The sequence below is a fragment of the Platichthys flesus genome, chromosome 6 (assembly GCF_949316205.1).
Source record: "Platichthys flesus chromosome 6, fPlaFle2.1, whole genome shotgun sequence".
Classification (NCBI taxonomy): domain Eukaryota; kingdom Metazoa; phylum Chordata; class Actinopteri; order Pleuronectiformes; family Pleuronectidae; genus Platichthys; species Platichthys flesus.
This window is the reverse complement of record NC_084950.1, coordinates 1,409,279-1,427,320: the sequence shown is the minus strand read 5'-3', so window position 1 is coordinate 1,427,320 and position 18,042 is coordinate 1,409,279. Positions and strand designations below refer to the sequence as shown.

Here is an 18,042-nt window from a genome sequence, read left to right as displayed (position 1 = left end):
ACACATCTGAGACAAAGAGTTGTGTCTTCATTGATGAGTTCAAAGCATTTCCTGCTGAGACTCGTCACTTTCCATTTATCTACGGTTCAAAGCAGAAAACATCCCATAATTAACAGGAAAGGTTTCATCCCTCCAGAAAAAGTAGAAATATTTATTTACTCATTAGTTTAAACAAATGAACTTTGTGTTATTGACAACATTTATTTAGGGTAAAAAAGTAAAAACCATATTTTCCCCAGTGCTTTAAACAAAACATATAAAACAAACTCAGCTGTGACGAACATGAACTGTCCCTGAAGCTGCGATGACGTGACCTTGGTGCGGTCAGAGGTCACGGACACGTGGTGGGGGGGTCTCTCCTCTTCGGAACCAGATACTTCACAGCCCAGTGCAGCAGGGACTCGCTGACTGGGAGGCCGCTGACGTCCTGCAGGTTCTGTCCGGACACTTGATACGAGTAGGAGAACGTTCGGCCGCAGCTGTGAACCCTGGGAGTTTTTCTCCAGATGCTTCGTGAACTTTGACCCTTCGTGTCACCACCGCCCTCTTCAGCCCAGAGAACTGCCTGTGTGTCAAAGAGCCAAGATGGAGGAGTCCCGCTCTCCAGAGCTTCCTCCCTCTGCTCCTCCTCACGTCTCCGTCTCTTCCCGTAGATCCCGTCCTCAGCCTCCTCCTCGTCCTTCGCCCACATGTCAGCTTCTCTGTCCACAGCAGGGGGATTCGGTTGAGCTGTGGTGTTGCAGCGCTCGTCTGCGGTGAGCGACGTGTCGGCCGCTCTGGAGAAAGGTTCTGCTGGACTCACAGGAGACGACGGTTCTGACGGCCCGGCGGCCTCAGGGAGGCTGGTCGAACAGGGCGGCTGCTGGTAGGGTGGGATGCCGCTGTGCTCTCCCTTGCTGTGCTCTGTGGTCTCTAGGCTGAGGGCAGGAGGTTGCGTGCTGGGCAACATGGCAGCGTGGTCAGGCTCGGGTTCAGCGGCGGGGGGGCTGTGCGGAGGGGTTGATGGCGTTGATTCTAGGGACGCTACAGAGGACGGTGGAGGGTGAACATCCCACGGGTTGGATAGAAGTGTGATGTCATTGTAGATCAGGTGTTCGGTTTCGTCCTCTTGATACACAGGAGAAGAGGAGACCTCATGGGTGTTGGTCTCTATGACAGCTGGCGTGGAAGTCACCGCCTCTGCCTCCTCACTGGGAGGCTGTGTGGCCACTGGGGGGGGTGGTGCGTCTGACCTCGTGACCTCAGAGGCAGCAGAGGGCTCACTTGGCTTCCTGACCTCAGGTGGCGCCTGCAGCCGCAGAGCTTCCTCCTCCGGGAGGAGAAGACACTGGACCGGGACAGTGAAACGTCTCGCTCCTCTGTATCTCACCCTGTCCACGTCCCAGCTGGTGGCGCTGCAGGGGGCCGGGTGGCTGGGCAGCGGGGTGTGGGTGGAGGTGGAGGGCTGCGGGCTGCTCGCTCCCCCCAGCCTCTTCTGGACATCGTCCAGCACCGTCTGCACACAGTCGTGCTGCCACTCCCCCAGCAGCTCCGACAGGTCGAACCCCCCCTGGCTCCGCTGGGACTCCTGCAGCTCGGTGCCCTGCAGCGCCCTCCACGCCTGGATGATCTTCTGCCGGACGGAGGGCAGGGTGGTGGAGCACGGGGTGTTGTCTCGGACCGGACCCGCTGCGGTGGTGGCCAGCTCCCCCACCGACAGGAAGAAGCGGCACCGGACCTGCTGCGGGGACACAAACAGCTGGAGCCGGTAGTCCCGGATGCACACGGTGGTGTTGACCAGGCTGCTGAAGCACTCGCGGTCCTCCTGCTCCTGGAGGTGCTCCCAGGCGGAGGCGGTGAGGACGGCGGGGAGCTGCAGCACCCCGTCGGACAGGAAGAGGAGCCCGGTGAGGCCCTCGGAGCTCAGAGCCTGGGACTGAGACATCTGCCCCACCCCGATCACATGCGCCTTCAGCCTGCCGCCGGCGCCCTCCTCCCCGCCGCCGTAACCCAGGATCAGCGTCTCTATCCAGGGAGCCAGCTGGTTCCGAAGGGCGCGCGGCATGTTTGGATCTGCACACTGTGCGTCTCCTGTCAGGTTCCGTCAGGGAAACATCAACGACGATCAAAGGTTCCTACATCACAACAGCTCCACTGGCGCCAGAGACGTTATTATTTTATATTGTTATTAAATCATATTAGTTTGTTGGTGAACGCGATAGATTTTGGTTCAATCGTCGGAAGATTCGCAGAAAAGAATCTTCCGCGTCCTCTGGTCCTAACTTAGCTAGCATAGCATGTTAGCATAACAACAGCGTCGCATATTATCGCCCTTCCGTCGTCTCAGAGTTTAACGGTGATATGACAACAGAAGAAGGAAGTATCTCCTTCAAAGTAAAAGCACATGTGTTAGTTTATGAACTCTTTTTCACATTAAAAAAAATATTTACTTATATGTCATTACATTATGATTTAATATTGATAATTTAACTATAATACAAATTAATATCACTATAATATACAGCACAGAATTGGTTCGAGAGAATCTTGCTCAAACCGGAAACATCCGTTTAGGGGAATTCTCAACGGCTTGATTCAGGTCGTAGTTTTTTAATTAACTTTATTTACAGTCAAAGTCCAACGAACACATATTTTAAATATGGACAAAAAATGTCATAGGAATAGATAATTACATCAGGAAATAAATAAAGCGGAAGGTGAAAAGGCTTGTTCTGTCTTTAGTCACAGCATGTCTTTATGTTTATGTTCAAACTGTTTTACTACTTGCTTGTGTATCATCCTGTGCCACTGCACTTTACTTCATAACATCTCTATACAAACCACTACAGTGAAAAGTGTATATAATGTACATACTCATACATTTTTGATTATTCTTTTGTCTACCTCATTTTCTGACGTGTCTGCTGCTGTAACAACTGAATATCCCTGACGTGTGGATCAATAAAGTTGTATTTTATCTTATTATTTATACTCATGTCAGCGTTTGTCCTTCATATTCAAGTTGTCAATACGAGAATAAAATAAAAAACTAGACTGAGCATGAAATTATGGAACATTAACAGACAACAAAAGCATAAAATGTATGAACAGAAAGAAAGTCAGGAAATAGAGTTCCATGCTGTCATAAATAAGCAAGGCATTACTCATCTTTAAATATTGTAGTTATTTTTTCACATATTTTCTTAACTCATTCTTTTATTTATAAATCTGAATCTGTGAATAAACTGTAAATCTAAAACATTCATGATTTGATGACATGTTCATTGTGTGCGTTTGTTTTTCTGCCTCATCCGTTGTTCCACCTGCCGTCCAGGTGGGGGCGGTCATGCGCTGCTCAGCTGGTTTGTCATTAACCACCACAGAAGAAGCAGTGCAGCCAGCACAGACCACTCTTCCTCCTCATTCACGTCCTCAGTTTTTCTGCTGAGCTTCAAACTTCCAACTTCACGTGTGAATATCAACGATATTAAAAAGCTTCTCCGGCGTCAGGTGAGGAACTCGAACTTTGTCCGGATGAGAAACTCGTCGCAGTGACTTTAACCTCCTGTAAACAAACAGTCTGTGCTCGTGGGCTTCTGGGATTCAACCCAACAACCGACGTTAGCTAAACTTCACCTGACGCTGACTAGCCAGGCACCTAGCTGCTAACCTGGCTAACGACGCTGCAGAGGAATTCTCTGTGTTATGCTAACTAGCTTAGCCTCCACGCACCACACCCTCACGTAGGAACCAGTGAGTCTGCTGGTCCTCCAGGTGAGTCAGGGATCCCAGTGACGTCTCAGGGACATGTTGTGAGGGTGTGACCGAGTCCAGGTCCATTTGTCCTAATGCAAGTGGACACAGGGACGAAACTGTGAGAGGAGTTGGACAAGAAGAAGCTGCTCAGCTCTGCAGTGAATCAGTTTAATTAAACAATACAAGACTAAAACTATATAGATTAATATAGTTTTATAGATAACTGGTCAATGGAAGGGTTCAGGTATCAAACCTCACTGGTTCTGTACCCGTGTAGAGAGTCGATAGGGAAACACACAGGACGTTGGAACCTCCACCAGTTTGTGTGTTGTTGTCGTCGTCCCCTGAGTCAAAGTGTGTATGGCTGTTGATACCATGAGACAACGCAGGCTTCAGAGTGGATCTGTTTCTACTCTGTTCTCTGTCGACAGGAGGGAACAGAACCATTTGGGCGGACATGCCCGACTCGAGAGAGACTGGCTCGAGGGTTTCGGACCCGCAGCATTCCCAGAAGCTGCTCCGAGTCCTGCGCGCCTTCTGGCAGGAGAAGAGCTTCCACGATGCTCTGCTGGTGGTCAATGGAGAGGAGCTTCCTGTCCAGAAGAACATCCTGGCGGCTGCTAGTCCCTACATCAGGTCAGAGGCTGTGTTGGCACCAGGTCAAGTCCCCAGAACTCATCAAAGCGCTTGTTGTCTTTGTCCATAATGTCAAAGCAGCAGAATGGGCGTGTCCACTCTCTGCTGGGAACGATAAGAGGTTTCAGGTTCCATTGTTTTGAAATGACATGTTCTGTGGTGTCCTGCTGATTGTTTCCCGTTAGGACCAAGCTGAACTACAACCCCCCGAAGGAGGACGGGTCCACGTACAGAATCGAGCTGCAGGGAGTCTCCATGGCCACGATGAAACAGATCCTCGACTACATCTTCTGTGGTGAAGTGAGTGTGGAGACGTGGTTCTTCTTCTTCTTCTTCTTCTCATCCCATCCTGATGTTATAGAGATCTATCTGCTCTGTGTCTCAATGCCTGTGTGTCTGTGTGTCCTACAGATCCGTCTGAGTGAAGAGACCATCCAGGACATGGTGCAGGCGTCCGACCTGCTCCTCATGACCGACCTCAAGTCGCTGTGCTGTCAGTTCCTAGAGAGCTGCATCACCGCCGAGAACTGCATCGGCATCCGGCTCTTCTCTCTGCACTACTGCCTCTACCACGTCCACTACGCCGCCACCGAGTTCCTGCAGACGCACTTCCGAGACGTGGGGCTCACCGAGGAGTTCAGGGAGCTGCCCCGGGACCGGCTCTGCGAGGTGCTCGCCATGGAGAAGCTGAACGTGGGCAACGAGAGGCACGTGCTGGAGGCTGTGGTGCGGTGGCTCGCCCACGACCCCGAGGACCGCAGGGTGAGTTCAGCTCAGGGCCGCGACGCACTGACACTTAGGGAGAGATAGTGGAAAACAGGTAGACGGCTGAGTTTTGGTTCCAAAGCTGAAAAATAACTGAATGGATGAAATAAACTTTAAAGGGGAAAATGCTTTATACATACAAATTTACTTTGTGCGACTGTAGCTGAGGGGCAGAGTGGTCGTCCCCTAACCTGAAGGTCGGCAGTTCGATCCCCAGTCTGACCCATCTGCATGCGGAAGTGTCTTTGGGCAAGATGCTGGAGCCCGAATGGCCCCCCCATAGAATAACAAAGGGCTGCGAGTAGATGCACTGCATGAATGTGTGGGTGAATGTAAAACTGTACTGTAAAGCGCTTTGAGTGGTCATCAAGACTAGAAAAGAGATTTATAAATACAAAACCATTTACTTTAATAAATAACAAATGTTAGACTTTGCTGGACAGTTTAATCAGAGCTGTCAGTCAAATCACAGCTAAGTTAGATTATGAAGCTCTTATTCAGCTAAATGCTGAGTGACAATGATGTTGAGGATACAACGGGTAAAAGGTTTATTTGTTAGTTTTGTCACCTTTATATGTTTTTTTGTAAACTTTGAAACACATGTAGTTTGTAGGAAATGAGACTTGTTACTTAACAACATGTGTGACACTGCAGATTTGACTGATAGTGATGATACAATTGAAATCTTTACATTAATTATTGTGGATTGGACGTTCACGCTGATGAAGAAGACGACTCAAACATGTCAAGAATCTAATAATGGAATGAGTCGGCGCTCAGGTTAGAATGATGTGTGTTTCAGTTCCGCTTTGTTTGATCCATAAAACCCAGAGTGATTCTTATTCCATTTTGTCTTGTAGGTTCACATGAAGGAGGTGATGTCTTCAGTCTGGCTGCAGGCTCTGGACCTGAGCTACCTGAGAGAGCAGGTAAGTGAGCTGCACATTTAAAGCAACACAATGTCACCTTAACTGAGCAACAGCGCCCCCTGCAGCCACGTGTGGTTCATTCTGTTGGGTCTGAGTGAAGAGGTGGAATCTGCTTCATGATGTGATGAACCGTGTGACAAAGTGTTTCACGTTCTTGATGCTGGTTTCTAGTAGCTTACCTCCTGTGCTGCGTGGTTTCCCATCAGGCCATGGGGGAGCCTCTGATGAGGGAGGTGATCAGGGAGCACTGTCAGCCCGTGCTGGGGGACGCCGCGCTGCAGGGCGAGGCTATGCTTGCCGCCTTCAAACCCAGAGGCTACTCTGAGTGCATCGTGCTCGCCGGAGGGGAAGATCGCAAGTGAGGGTCCAGTCTTAATGCAGAATATTCACAACATTGATTTCCTGTTGTGAGAGAAAAGTACTTTACATCGAGACGTCACAAACTGCTGCTGAATTCTTCCTCATCGCAGTCGACTCACTTCCTGTTTGCACTGGTGGGTTTGTCCTGAACAGAAGCAGGAAGACGACGGCTGCGACGCGCTGCATGTGTCCGCTGTACGACACCAACAGGCAGGCCTGGATCGAGCTGCAGGCGATGAGCGTCGCCCGCATCGGCCACGGGGTGGTGGCTGCAGGTCAGAGAACTGCCCTGCCTCAGGAATCAGGGGGAACTGAGATACTTCCCCTCCAGCGGTCGGTAATGATGTTGTTTCCTGTCCCTCAGAGGGTTTTTTGTTTGTGATGGGCGGAGCAGATGAGAACAACACAGTCCTGGACAGTGGAGAGAAATATGACCCCGACTCCAACACCTGGAGCCCCATACCCCCGATGCTTCAGGTATCTTCACCTCTTTCCTATTACACACTTATATTATATATAAAGATTTGATATGTATATAAACTGCTGTACATTTCTTTCCGTCCAATTTCTATCACTTGTTTTCTTACATTTGACTCTGAATTGTTTATTGCTGCAGCCATGTTACAGTCCATGCTCCCTTTCATTTAAAGACCACTAGGTGTCAGTATTGATTAGATTAGATTAGATTCAACTTTATTGTCATCGTACAAGTGCTTATACAACGAAATGCAGTTTAGCGTCTAACCAGAAGTGCAAAAAAAAACAGTTAAAGTGCAGAGTATTGTGCATATATGAAATGTAAATAAATAAGATATGTACAGTAGCAAATATATATGGAATAATACAGTATTGACAGATATTCTATGATATAAGAACTATGAGCAGTAATAAAGGAAATAGTACAGTATTAACAGCTTTTGTATGATATAAGAACTATGAGGAGTAAGTAATATATCTGAAGTAGTACAGAATTAACAGGTATTGTATGATATAATAACTTTAAGCAGGATAAATATATGAAAATATATAAAAATATATAGATATGAATATACTATAGGCAGGATAATACAGTAGTAAAACAAAAATGCAGTGGCAGTTAAGTCTCATCCTCTTCTTTAGAAGCTCAGGTTGATTTGAGTGACAGACTTTGTCCTCACTGATCACTATATACTGATCACGTGCCAGCATCATGCGCTGGAGAGACGAGAGGAGAAAGAGCCGCAGTCAGACCTGTCGTACAAATGTGAACAGAAGCAGAGCATCACAGAACCAACTGAGACCTACATGTTGATTTCTAACTTTAAAGATGATCGTTACATTTCAGTGAACTGACGCTTTCATCCAAAGTGACTTATGATAAGTGCATCAAACCACGAGGGAACAAACCCAGAACAACAAGAATCAAGTCAGTACAATTTGCTTCAAGAAAACCAACTACAAATGCTACATGTAAGTGCAGCAAATTTAAAACTTTCATTTCTTTACATAAACACACCATTGATGATGGTTATTAGACATCATCTTCTTATCCAAGGTGCAGTCAGAAGAGTCGATCCACCGTTTAGGAGCCAGGACAGAAAACTGTCCTGTTGTTTTTGAGTGGCAGCTGTCCCTCACAGTGAGGTGTCATTTACCTTATAAACTGACTTTATATTAATGATTGTGGGGGGGGGGGGGGGAACTGAAGCTCAGCTAATACACATTGGACAAATTGTTGTTGTTGTTGTTCAGTGTGAGGATACTGATGTTCTACGTTCAGTCCTCTAAACATGTCTGATTTAATTTTTCGTTGAAAATCAATGTCAGAAAGTCAAAAACAATCCTGGATCTGTCCCCTGATCAGGATCTGCACCAGAATGTAATGAGTTCTCTCCTCACCCAGACCACATCCTTCCACCACGTTAATTTGACCTCGTGACCTCAGTGAAAATGAGGATGTAGGGTTAGGGTTAGAAGCAGGCCACACTGAGCCGAGCTGTTCCAGCTGTAAACAGACCTCTTCTATTTCAAGATGTGAATCTTCTCATAACGAGACACAGTTCAACAGTTTAACGACTGTAGGATAGATGGAATATTTTGTTTTATATATTTTTATGCCAAGAAGAAAATATTACAAACCATTAAAGGAGGCTGGAATGACGGACTCGCTCCTCTTGGAACTAGAAGAGGCCAAAATTTAATTTTTTCCAAATCCTTGACGTTGAGTGAAGTATCACATTTCTTGAGTTGTGCGATAGAGCAGGAGGATTCCATCATGATCCGTGTTGGAGGACGGAAAAGTAAAATCTAAAGTTTGAAAAGGCAACAACCACAGAGTCCCGGAGTCGTGTCATTCGTCTATTTCATAAAATGATCCCACAGGCCAAAAGAAAAGCGGTGAACATTGACATAAATAAGAAAAATTAAGGAAAGTTATTCATTTAACAGAAAAGTGTCTAAATGTGTGAGGTTCATGTCACGGATGTGTGCAGGCTCGTCAGAACTTTGGCGTGGTGGAGCTGGACGGGCTGATCTACGTCCTGGGAGGAGAGACCAAGGAAACGGAGCTGATCACTGTCGAAGCGTTCGACCCTCACATCAATACGTGGAAGCTGCAGACCAGTATGACCATGATCCGCAAGGTGAGCACACACTGGTATCATTGAAGTCAAAGGTGTGAACCTCAGTCCGCACACTGTGACGTTTTCAGCCGTTTCTGTCTCCTCCTGCAGGTCGGCTGCTACGCCTCCATGAATAAGAAGATCTACGCCATGGGGGGGGGCTCCTACGGGAAGCTGTTTGACTCTGTGGAAAGTTTCGACACCAAAACTCAGCAGTGGACCGGCCTCTGTCCTCTGAAGGAGAGAAGGTAACACAGCCAGGGATCGGGGATTGACCGAGCCTCCGCCTCTCAGCCGCGTCCCCTCAGTTTTACTTTGTTATGACTTCCCTCCAGTGACACCACAGTGACACGCACACGTCAAAGTGTTGCTCAGGACCATGAAGTTGCTCTAACGGAAGCTGTTGAGTCACAATGTGAATGGTTGTGAGTCATAGACTGTGTCTGCATGCACACTAGTATCCTGGATAGTGTCCTGAAGTATCCTGCTTTTGTGTTTGGGCAGGGGAACGGCACTTCCCGATTTCAGTATCCTGGATTAGCCCTTGGTGTAGAGAAGCTCTATGTTATGAGTTGTGGTAACTCGCTCCGTGAACTAACACGATGAGCCGACCCCACCACGCTCTCGCCTCCTGACGTTGGACTTAAGGTTGATAAGAAGCATCCGTTACGCAACCTCGCGTTTTTCAAAAGACGAACCTGTGAACTTAATTTGTGAAGAAACGTTTAACAATCGTAACAACACAACGTATCATTGAACTTCCCTGATGTCCTCCCGCCAGGTTTGGTTCGGTGGCGTGTGGCGTCGGCCAGGAGCTCTACGTGTTCGGTGGCGTGCGGAGCCAAGAGCCTGACAACCCCGAGCAGAGGCAGATGACGACCTGCAAGTCTGAGTTCTACCACGACGAGATGAGAAGGTTGGCGAGGAATCGTTAGCGTCATGTCTCTGTGTTTCTACCGATGTGGAAACGTTGGATTTTTGATTTGTAAATCAAGATGGACGACACATCTCGACTTCCTCCTACTATCCAGAACTGAAGCTCAAATATCACAGATATGAACCATCTTCCACATCGAGAGCAGATTCCAGATAATGTTGGAAAGTGGAGACGTGTCGTCCATCTTGATTTAAAGTCTGTGGATACTGATCTGTTCTGATGTGACCAGGTGGATGTTACTGGACGACCAGAGTCTGTGTATCCAGACCAGCTCGTCCTTCGTCTACGGGGCTGTGCCCATCGGCGCCAGCGTCTACGTGGTGGGAGACCTGGACACGGGTCAGTTCACCAGCAGCAGGAGTCAGTGGAGCTCTGTTACAGTCAACGTTTGAATGACTGACCTTTGTTTGTTTTTTCCTGCGTTTACAGGCACGAGCTTCGACTACATCCGCGAGTTCCGCCGCAGCACCGGCACGTGGCACCGCACCAAGCCCATGTTACCCAGCGACCTCTCCAAGACGGCCTGCGCTGCCCTGCGCATCGCCAACTGCCGCCTGTTCCGCCTGCAGCTGAGCCAGGGCATGTTCCGCCTCTGAGCCGGACGCCCGGACGCCGGCTCCACGCTCCTCTACTTTGCAAACTGGTACTTTCTCCTGGCTGTAATAGAAGTATGAACACTAAAGTATTGTAATCACTACATGCTGACGGTCGGGGGGGGGGGGGGGGGGGGGGTTGAACCTGAGACCCTGAGACCCTTTTGCTTTATGAACGAGAGGACAAAGGTTCATCTTAACACATTTTAACATTTTAGGTCTTATTGCAATTCTATTTGCCTAAATATGTTTTTTTCTTTTTAACGTGGAATTTGAAATTTTTTCAAGTTTTATTTTAAGGTTTTTCGTGGTTTATTATGTTTACATGTGGTTGGTTGAGGGTTTTTAACTAGAACAAAAAATTAATGAAATTATGTTATGGAGCAGACGTCTGCGCAGAGCTGCTGTGATGAGGCTGCACGCTGGATTCTGTGCAGTAAGAACGGTGGTGGACGTTAACGATCCAGACTTTCATAAAGCTTTCCCTCGGTTCCCTGCGCTCGCTCTCACTCGGTTCCCTGCGCTTTCCCTCGGTTCCCTGCGCTTTCCCTCGGTTCCCTGCGCTCGCTCTCACTCGGTTCCCTGCGCTTTCCCTCGGTTCCCTGCGCTTTCCCTCGGTTCCCTGCGCTCACTCGGTTCCCTGCGCTTTCCCTCGGTTCCCTGTGCTCTCACTCGGTTCCCTGCGCTAGCACTCTGTTCAGTGCGCTCTCACTTGGTTCCCTGCGCTTTCCCTCGGTTCCCTGCGCTCACTCGGTTCCCTGCGCTTTCCCTCGGTTCCCTGTGCTCTCACTCGGTTCCCTGCGCTTTCCCTCGGTTCCCTGCGCTCGCTCTCACTCGGTTCCCTGCGCTTTCCCTCGGTTCCCTGCGCTTTCCCTCGGTTCCCTGCGCTCGCTCTCACTCAGTTCCCTGCGCTTTCCCTCGGTTCCATGCGCTCGCTCTCACTCGGCTCCCTGCGCTTTCCCTCGGTTCCCTGTGCTCTCACTCGGTTCCCTGCGCTAGCACTCTGTTCCCTGCGCTCTCACTGGGTTCCCTGCGCTAGCACTCGGTTCCCTGCGCTCTCACTCGGTTCCCTGCGCTTTCCCTGGTTCCCTGCGCTAGCACTCGGTTCCCTGTGCTCTCACTCGGTTCCCTGCGCTAGCACTCGGTTCCCTGCGCTCTCACTCGGTTCCCTGCGCTTTCCCTGGTTCCCTGCGCTTTCCCTCGGTTCCATGCGCTCGCTCTCACTCGGTTCCCTGCGCTCTCCCTCGGTTCCCTGCGCTTTCCCTCGGTTCCATGCGCTCGCTCTCACTCGGCTCCCTGCGCTTTCCCTCGGTTCCCTGTGCTCTCACTTGGTTCCCTGCGCTAGCACTCTGTTCCCTGCGCTCTCACTCGGTTCCCTGCGCTCTCACTCGGTTCCCTGCGCTTTCCCTGGTTCCCTGCGCTAGCACTCGGTTCCCTGTGCTCTCACTCGGTTCCCTGCGCTCTCACTCGGTTCCCTGCGCTTTCCCTGGTTCCCTGCGCTAGCACTCGGTTCCCTGCGCTCTCACTCGGTTCCCTGCGCTTTCCCTGGTTCCCTGCGCTAGCACTCTGTTCCCTGCGCTCTCACTTGGTTCCCTGCGCTAGCACTCGGTTCCCTGCGCTCTCACTCGGTTCCCTGCGCTTTCCCTGGTTCCCTGCGCTAGCACTCGGTTCCCTGTGCTCTCACTCGGTTCCCTGCGCTAGCACTCGGTTCCCTGCGCTCTCACTCGGTTCCCTGCGCTTTCCCTGGTTCCCTGCGCTAGCACTCGGTTCCCTGTGCTCTCACTCGGTTCCCTGCGCTCGCACTCGGTTCCCTGCGCTCTCACTCGGTTCCCTGTGCTTTCCTTGGTTCCCTGCGCTAGCACTCGGTTCCCTGCGCTCTCACTCGGTTCCCTGCGCTTTCCCTGGTTCCCTGCGCTAGCACTCTGTTCCCTGCGCTCTCACTTGGTTCCCTGCGCTAGCACTCGGTTCCCTGCGCTCTCACTCGGTTCCCTGCGCTTTCCCTGGTTCCCTGCGCTAGCACTCGGTTCCCTGTGCTCTCACTCGGTTCCCTGCGCTAGCACTCGGTTCCCTGCGCTTTCCCTGGTTCCCTGCGCTAGCACTCGGTTCCCTGTGCTCTCACTCGGTTCCCTGCGCTAGCACTCGGTTCCCTGCGCTCTCACTCGGTTCCCTGCGCTTTCCTTGGTTCCCTGCGCTCGCACTCGGTTCCCTGCGCTCTCACTCGGTTCCCTGTGCTCTCACTCGGTTCCCTGCGCTAGCACTCGGTTCCCTGCGCTTTCCCTGGTTCCCTGCGCTAGCACTCGGTTCCCTGTGCTCTCACTCGGTTCCCTGCGCTAGCACTCGGTTCCCTGCGCTCTCACTCGGTTCCCTGCGCTTTCCTTGGTTCCCTGCGCTCGCACTCGGTTCCTGCACTCGCATTCAACCCCCCCGTGCTCCAGCCTCAGTTCCTCTCTTCACACTCATGGGGAACATCTGCTCTCTGATTATTTTGGAGCAGCCCACAAACCGACGGATTGAAACTACTTCCACCGGACTCCTCTGTTTACAAACAGATCCACTCTGCTACAGAGTCGCCTGACACTACTCTGATTGGTTAGGCTCCTGTCACATGACCTCCTTCACTCAGAAGTATGTAGAACAAACATGGAGAATCAAAGTGTTACTGGACCTGTTGTCTTCGCTAACAGCGGTGGATCAGTTCAATTCTCTACTTTACAACTAAACAACATTTTACATGAGGAGGAGACGAGATGTCATTCCAGTAATCTGATTACACGGGCAGAACATAGTCTCGCGGATGAAGCCTTGATCTGTCAGAAAACCTTCAGAGGTCACGTTGGGACAAAGAAGACTGATGACAAAACATCTTGTGATCCTGAGGGGGTCTCAGCCCCTTGCTAGGAACCTCCTCCTCCTCCTCCTCCTCCGAACCACACTTCTGCTCTCTGGTCACAGCTCCTTGCTCTTCAGGCCGCTCGTGAACAATGGATGGTTATTATTATTAATGGCCGTTATCCAAGACAAACTCAGCGCAGAGAGTCTGAGCGGCCAGTAGCAGACACGCTGGCGTTGTGCGCACTCACATGCGTGCCTGCGATCTATAGGAGTTCACAGGCGTCACCAAGGACTTGTTATTTTAACCATGATCGTTCCCCAACGTTGAATATTTTTATAATGACAATGAAAGTCCTGTTTCTTTAACAAACAACGGCTTTGGAAGAAGCACTGATGACGTCCTGCTGATCAGATCGTCGGATCAGAAAATGCAGACGCGTTGTTCCGGAGCCAAACCAAAAATAACAAACGGTTCAAACTGCAGGACTTGTTGGTTCGATGCCAGCGCTTCACCACAGCTTCAGCACGAGTGTCACGTCAGTCCTCAACTTCCCACAGTCTCCGTGTCCGAGGACCATGAGACCAGAAACTTCAGCAGAGTAACAATCTGAGCTATGCAGCGGATTAATAGACAGAAAGTAAACCACAGACTAGTCCCAGCATGCATTGCACACGCTGATTGTCAACACATGGGCTGAAAGATGATCTGAGGTTGGATTTCCCAGAAAACTCCCAGGAAACGATGGAGTGACTTGTTTTTGAGACGGTTTCTGATGCGTCTCCGTCCCTCTGTTTGCAGACCAGCGCCTCCACTGGGTTGTCGGTTGTTATCATAGTCCGAGCTGCCGGGGCTCAGCCCGTTCAGAAATAGACGTCACTGCCAGCGACACCCTCCGAGCTGTCGGCTGCGTCGCTGCCTCCGCGACCTTTGACCTGGCTTTCCAGTCAGTACAGTTTTGGCTTCTCTTGACCCTGTTTGTTCTGTGTGAGTTCCAGCTGCTGCTGTCTGTCCACAGCTCCTGTGTAGACGCACACACACAGACACACACACACACACACACAGACACAGACACAGACACACACACACACACACAGACACAGACACAGACACACACACACACACACCTCATCATATTACAAAGCCAACACACCACACACACACATCAAACACACAGTGTTGGAGCTGATGTCTCATGAAGTTATACAACACAAACCGTGACTGAATACAAAAGTCCATATTTGACACCTTTCTGGGATTTGATTGAGGTGTTGATACGTCAGTAAAGTGTTCAAGCTGCTGCAGTGTGTGTGTCCTCTCGTCTCTGGAGCTGCACACACAACAGACTGTTTTCACCTGCCTCATTCATTATGAGCCCCTCCTCTGATTGGCTGACTGCACTTTGAGTGACACGCGACCAGGCCTATCACCGGTCTCATTCTGGCCCATTTGACGATCTCTCTGGTAAACACAGGTGAAAGTTGCGTTGTTATCAGAGGGTGGACTGGTCTGGACTGGTCTGGACTGGTACCGGCTGGGTGGGGCTGAGAGAAGGGTGCGATCCCATATGACATCATACAGGGGGAGGAAGTGCGAAACTCGACGATGGAAGAAGTCTGCGGAGTGACTGTTTCGTACCTTGAGGCCCCCTGCTGGCCCTTCAGGTCATTACACATAGCAAAAGCACAGAAAATGTATTTTATCCAATATGGGCCCTTTAAACAAAGACTGTAAATAATGAGTCGTTGTGTGGACAGCTGAGGAACCTGTTGGGTTGGTGTTATATGTAATCATTTCTGCTCAGACAACAGTTTTAATGAATGAAAGTCTAAATTCTCCCGGTGAAGTTGACCAACTTGATCAAACGTCTGATTGATCACGTCCCCGTCGTTTGTACCGGAGCTGAGACGACGTCACCGGATCTGAACTCAAACTTCCTTCATCGATGGGCTCTACTTCCCCCGGTCGATGGTTCACACCAACACTTTTCCTTCGTCGCTCTGAACACGATGCTGAGGCTCGACTGTGAATGTTGTGCTTCCTTATTTTTTGCACATTCCATAGTGTCTAATCATTTACAGTAAATACTCCAATAAGTGTCTGAGCTGCTCTGTGTCCTAAACACTTGTTCTGACACGAACACCGGATGACTGTGTGTGTTGTGATACACTGGAAAACACAATAAGGGAAACTAAAAGCAGTGCAGACTGACAGTGGACGAGTTCTAGAGTTTTGTCATGAGAGACGTGAAGTGAGACACGTTTCAGTTTGTACTTTGTGTAGCTCGTACGTGAGGTTTTTTTATTATCTGTCTTCATGTGTGTGTCTCGGTTACGTCAAAGGAATTAAAACCTTTAAGTGTTTTATCTTCTCACGTTTGCTTCTGTTCTGAATCTGATCAATACACTTAATGTCTATTAGGTACTTTATGCTCATACTTTATACTACTGAATACATGTATATTAAGTAAATGGTGTATATACACATATGTATGTTTGCATATACATAGGAGATATACAGATTTGTATGTATACTTACATACAAGCTGAAAAGTGATAGCTGAAATGTAGCTGCTTGGCCTTTCACCTTCTACATATAGATTCAAATACACTCATTTGTACATGTATCTACATATCTACTGTATGTGTGTGTGTGTGTATATATATATATGTGTATAGATAATTTCTTAAACAGACAAAATAGAAAAGTATAATTTCTGTCTGGGGAGTATCAACGAGCACTTTAGATTTGTATGGTAATCCTCCCATTAGACTTTAGATTGAATTCAAATATACGTCTGATCTGATGGTGGCGCCAGAGGAAAGGTCAGGGTGTTGGTTAAGGTCCATCCACAGGGGACCATGAATATTCACCACAAGTCATATGGAAGTCCAACAAGTCGTTGTCTGTCATGGACGTTAAAGACTCTGGCTCTGGTCCTGTGGTCCATAACAACATGAGGGATCACTCTCTGGGGACCATGAATTCCATTAAAATTAAATGATATTGAATAAAGATGAGGGATTAACAGAACTGGATTATCCAGCGTGACCAGGACGGAGGTGGTTGAGTCCAGCTGACCTGGGTCCTGTGGCTGATGTGAGGAGCAGAAGAAGTCTCCGTGGAGTGAACCTCGTTCAGCGGAGGGTTCCTCTGATTAGATGTTCATTTAATCAGCAGTTTGTTACAGAGCAGGATGTCCCTCACTGGATACGTGAGGATATGTAAACACGTGTCACAGTCTCATCTCACGATTAGATTTCCAGAGTCGTCTTCTTCTTCTTCTTCTGTCACAGTCACAACCCGTCTGCTCTGTTTTGACCTGAAGCTTCTGTCTCGTGTTGGAAATGATAAACGTTCCGCGGATTCACTTTCAATCCTCATTTCTTGAATGTGTTTCATTTTGAAATGAAAGTGAATATTCTGACAACCTAAGGTCCAGTAAATGTCTTCTTTCGTCCAATCTTGAAATATTAGATATATTACATCAATTTTTTTAAATAATATATTACAATTTTGCTTTGTTCATATTTTGTCTGTCAGAATTATTTCAGTTTATGGTTCCAAGTTTATCAATTTAAATCTTGACATATCTTTGTATTGATTAATATCAATCTACTCACAAAATAAATAAATACATTTTTCAAATTGTGTTTTTTTTCTGGATTTCCACTGATTCCTTGTCTGAATAAAATAATTTCCATTATTACCTAATCGATGCCTGTTTGTCTCGGGGAGCGGTGACACACTCGTCCACTGCTGTGATATCCGGCCGACGCTGCGTCAGGTGGTTGTCGTGTCCTGACTCGTCTCCTGGCGGTGGAGCGTCAGAAGGACGGTGCTGATGGGGGACGATGGAAACAAGGAGACGAGGACGTCTGTGGGACGTCCTGCTGGGAGCATGAAGAAACCCCTGAGCTGGTTGTTGTTCAGCGCTGGGACCCTGGAGATGTTGGACTGAGGCCTGATCTCAGATCTGTCAAGCTCGCTCACAGCCTCGCGCCCTCAGGCTCATTCCTCCGGGAGTTTCAGATGCTGAATTCATCACGTCACATTTTCCTTTTTCCAAAAGGTTTTATCTGTTTCAGACATTTTGGACCGAAGGGGAACTTTTAAGATTATATTTGAAATGTCCACATTTTGCATTCATCCATTAGCTGGAGGATAATCAGTTCAATTCAATTCAGTTTTATTTGTGTAGCCTCAAATCCTAATAAACCTCAAGGCCCTTTACACAGGGAGTCAAGGCCTCAGATCATTTTACAGAGAAACCAACAGTTCCCACTATGAGCAGCACTTTGGCAACTGCAGGAAAAAAATGATTATTAATGACTTAATCATACAAATAACAAAACTCTGACTAGTTTTAATGTTGTGGCTGATTATTGTTAAACTTCATGTCTTCATCATGAAATTAAACTTCCTGTGAATCAATGTTTTTAGAAACGGACAAAGAGGCGATAAGAATCAAAGCAGATGTTAAAGAGGACACATGGACAGAGAAGTTTGACTTGCTGTGGTTCTGGTTGTGACATCACGAGGGATCGTCCTCTGGGGGCCTTGAATATCCATATTTCATTTCCGTGTGAACATCACTTATTGTTTTACTTGCTCTGCCGCTTGTGGGACAAAAACATTCCCTCCATGTCCAGTTAAG

At 48.6% G+C, this 18,042-nt stretch overlaps 2 protein-coding genes across 2 annotated transcripts in view; one reads left to right on the top strand and one right to left on the bottom strand.

Annotated features, from left to right (window-relative positions):
• Positions 1 to 2,328, bottom strand: part of acd (ACD shelterin complex subunit and telomerase recruitment factor) — a 3,307-nt gene extending 979 nt beyond the window's left edge. The window contains exon 1 of the mRNA XM_062390594.1: positions 1 to 2,328. This exon is cut by the window's left edge and continues 979 nt beyond it. Coding sequence (XP_062246578.1) covers positions 332 to 2,044 — 1,713 coding nt within the window. The 5' untranslated portion in view covers positions 2,045 to 2,328 and the 3' untranslated portion in view covers positions 1 to 331.
• A 1,026-nt stretch (positions 2,329 to 3,354) lies between these two features.
• Positions 3,355 to 10,671, top strand: gan (gigaxonin). The gene is made up of 13 exons (XM_062390737.1): positions 3,355 to 3,489; positions 4,167 to 4,371; positions 4,557 to 4,671; positions 4,783 to 5,133; positions 5,997 to 6,065; positions 6,272 to 6,423; positions 6,579 to 6,700; positions 6,790 to 6,902; positions 8,897 to 9,046; positions 9,137 to 9,273; positions 9,807 to 9,941; positions 10,192 to 10,301; positions 10,392 to 10,671. Exons 2-13 carry the CDS (start codon positions 4,193 to 4,195, stop codon positions 10,556 to 10,558), a joined length of 1,800 nt encoding a protein of 599 aa, XP_062246721.1. The 5' UTR covers positions 3,355 to 3,489; positions 4,167 to 4,192; the 3' UTR covers positions 10,559 to 10,671.
• The last annotated feature ends 7,371 nt before the right edge of the window (positions 10,672 to 18,042 follow it).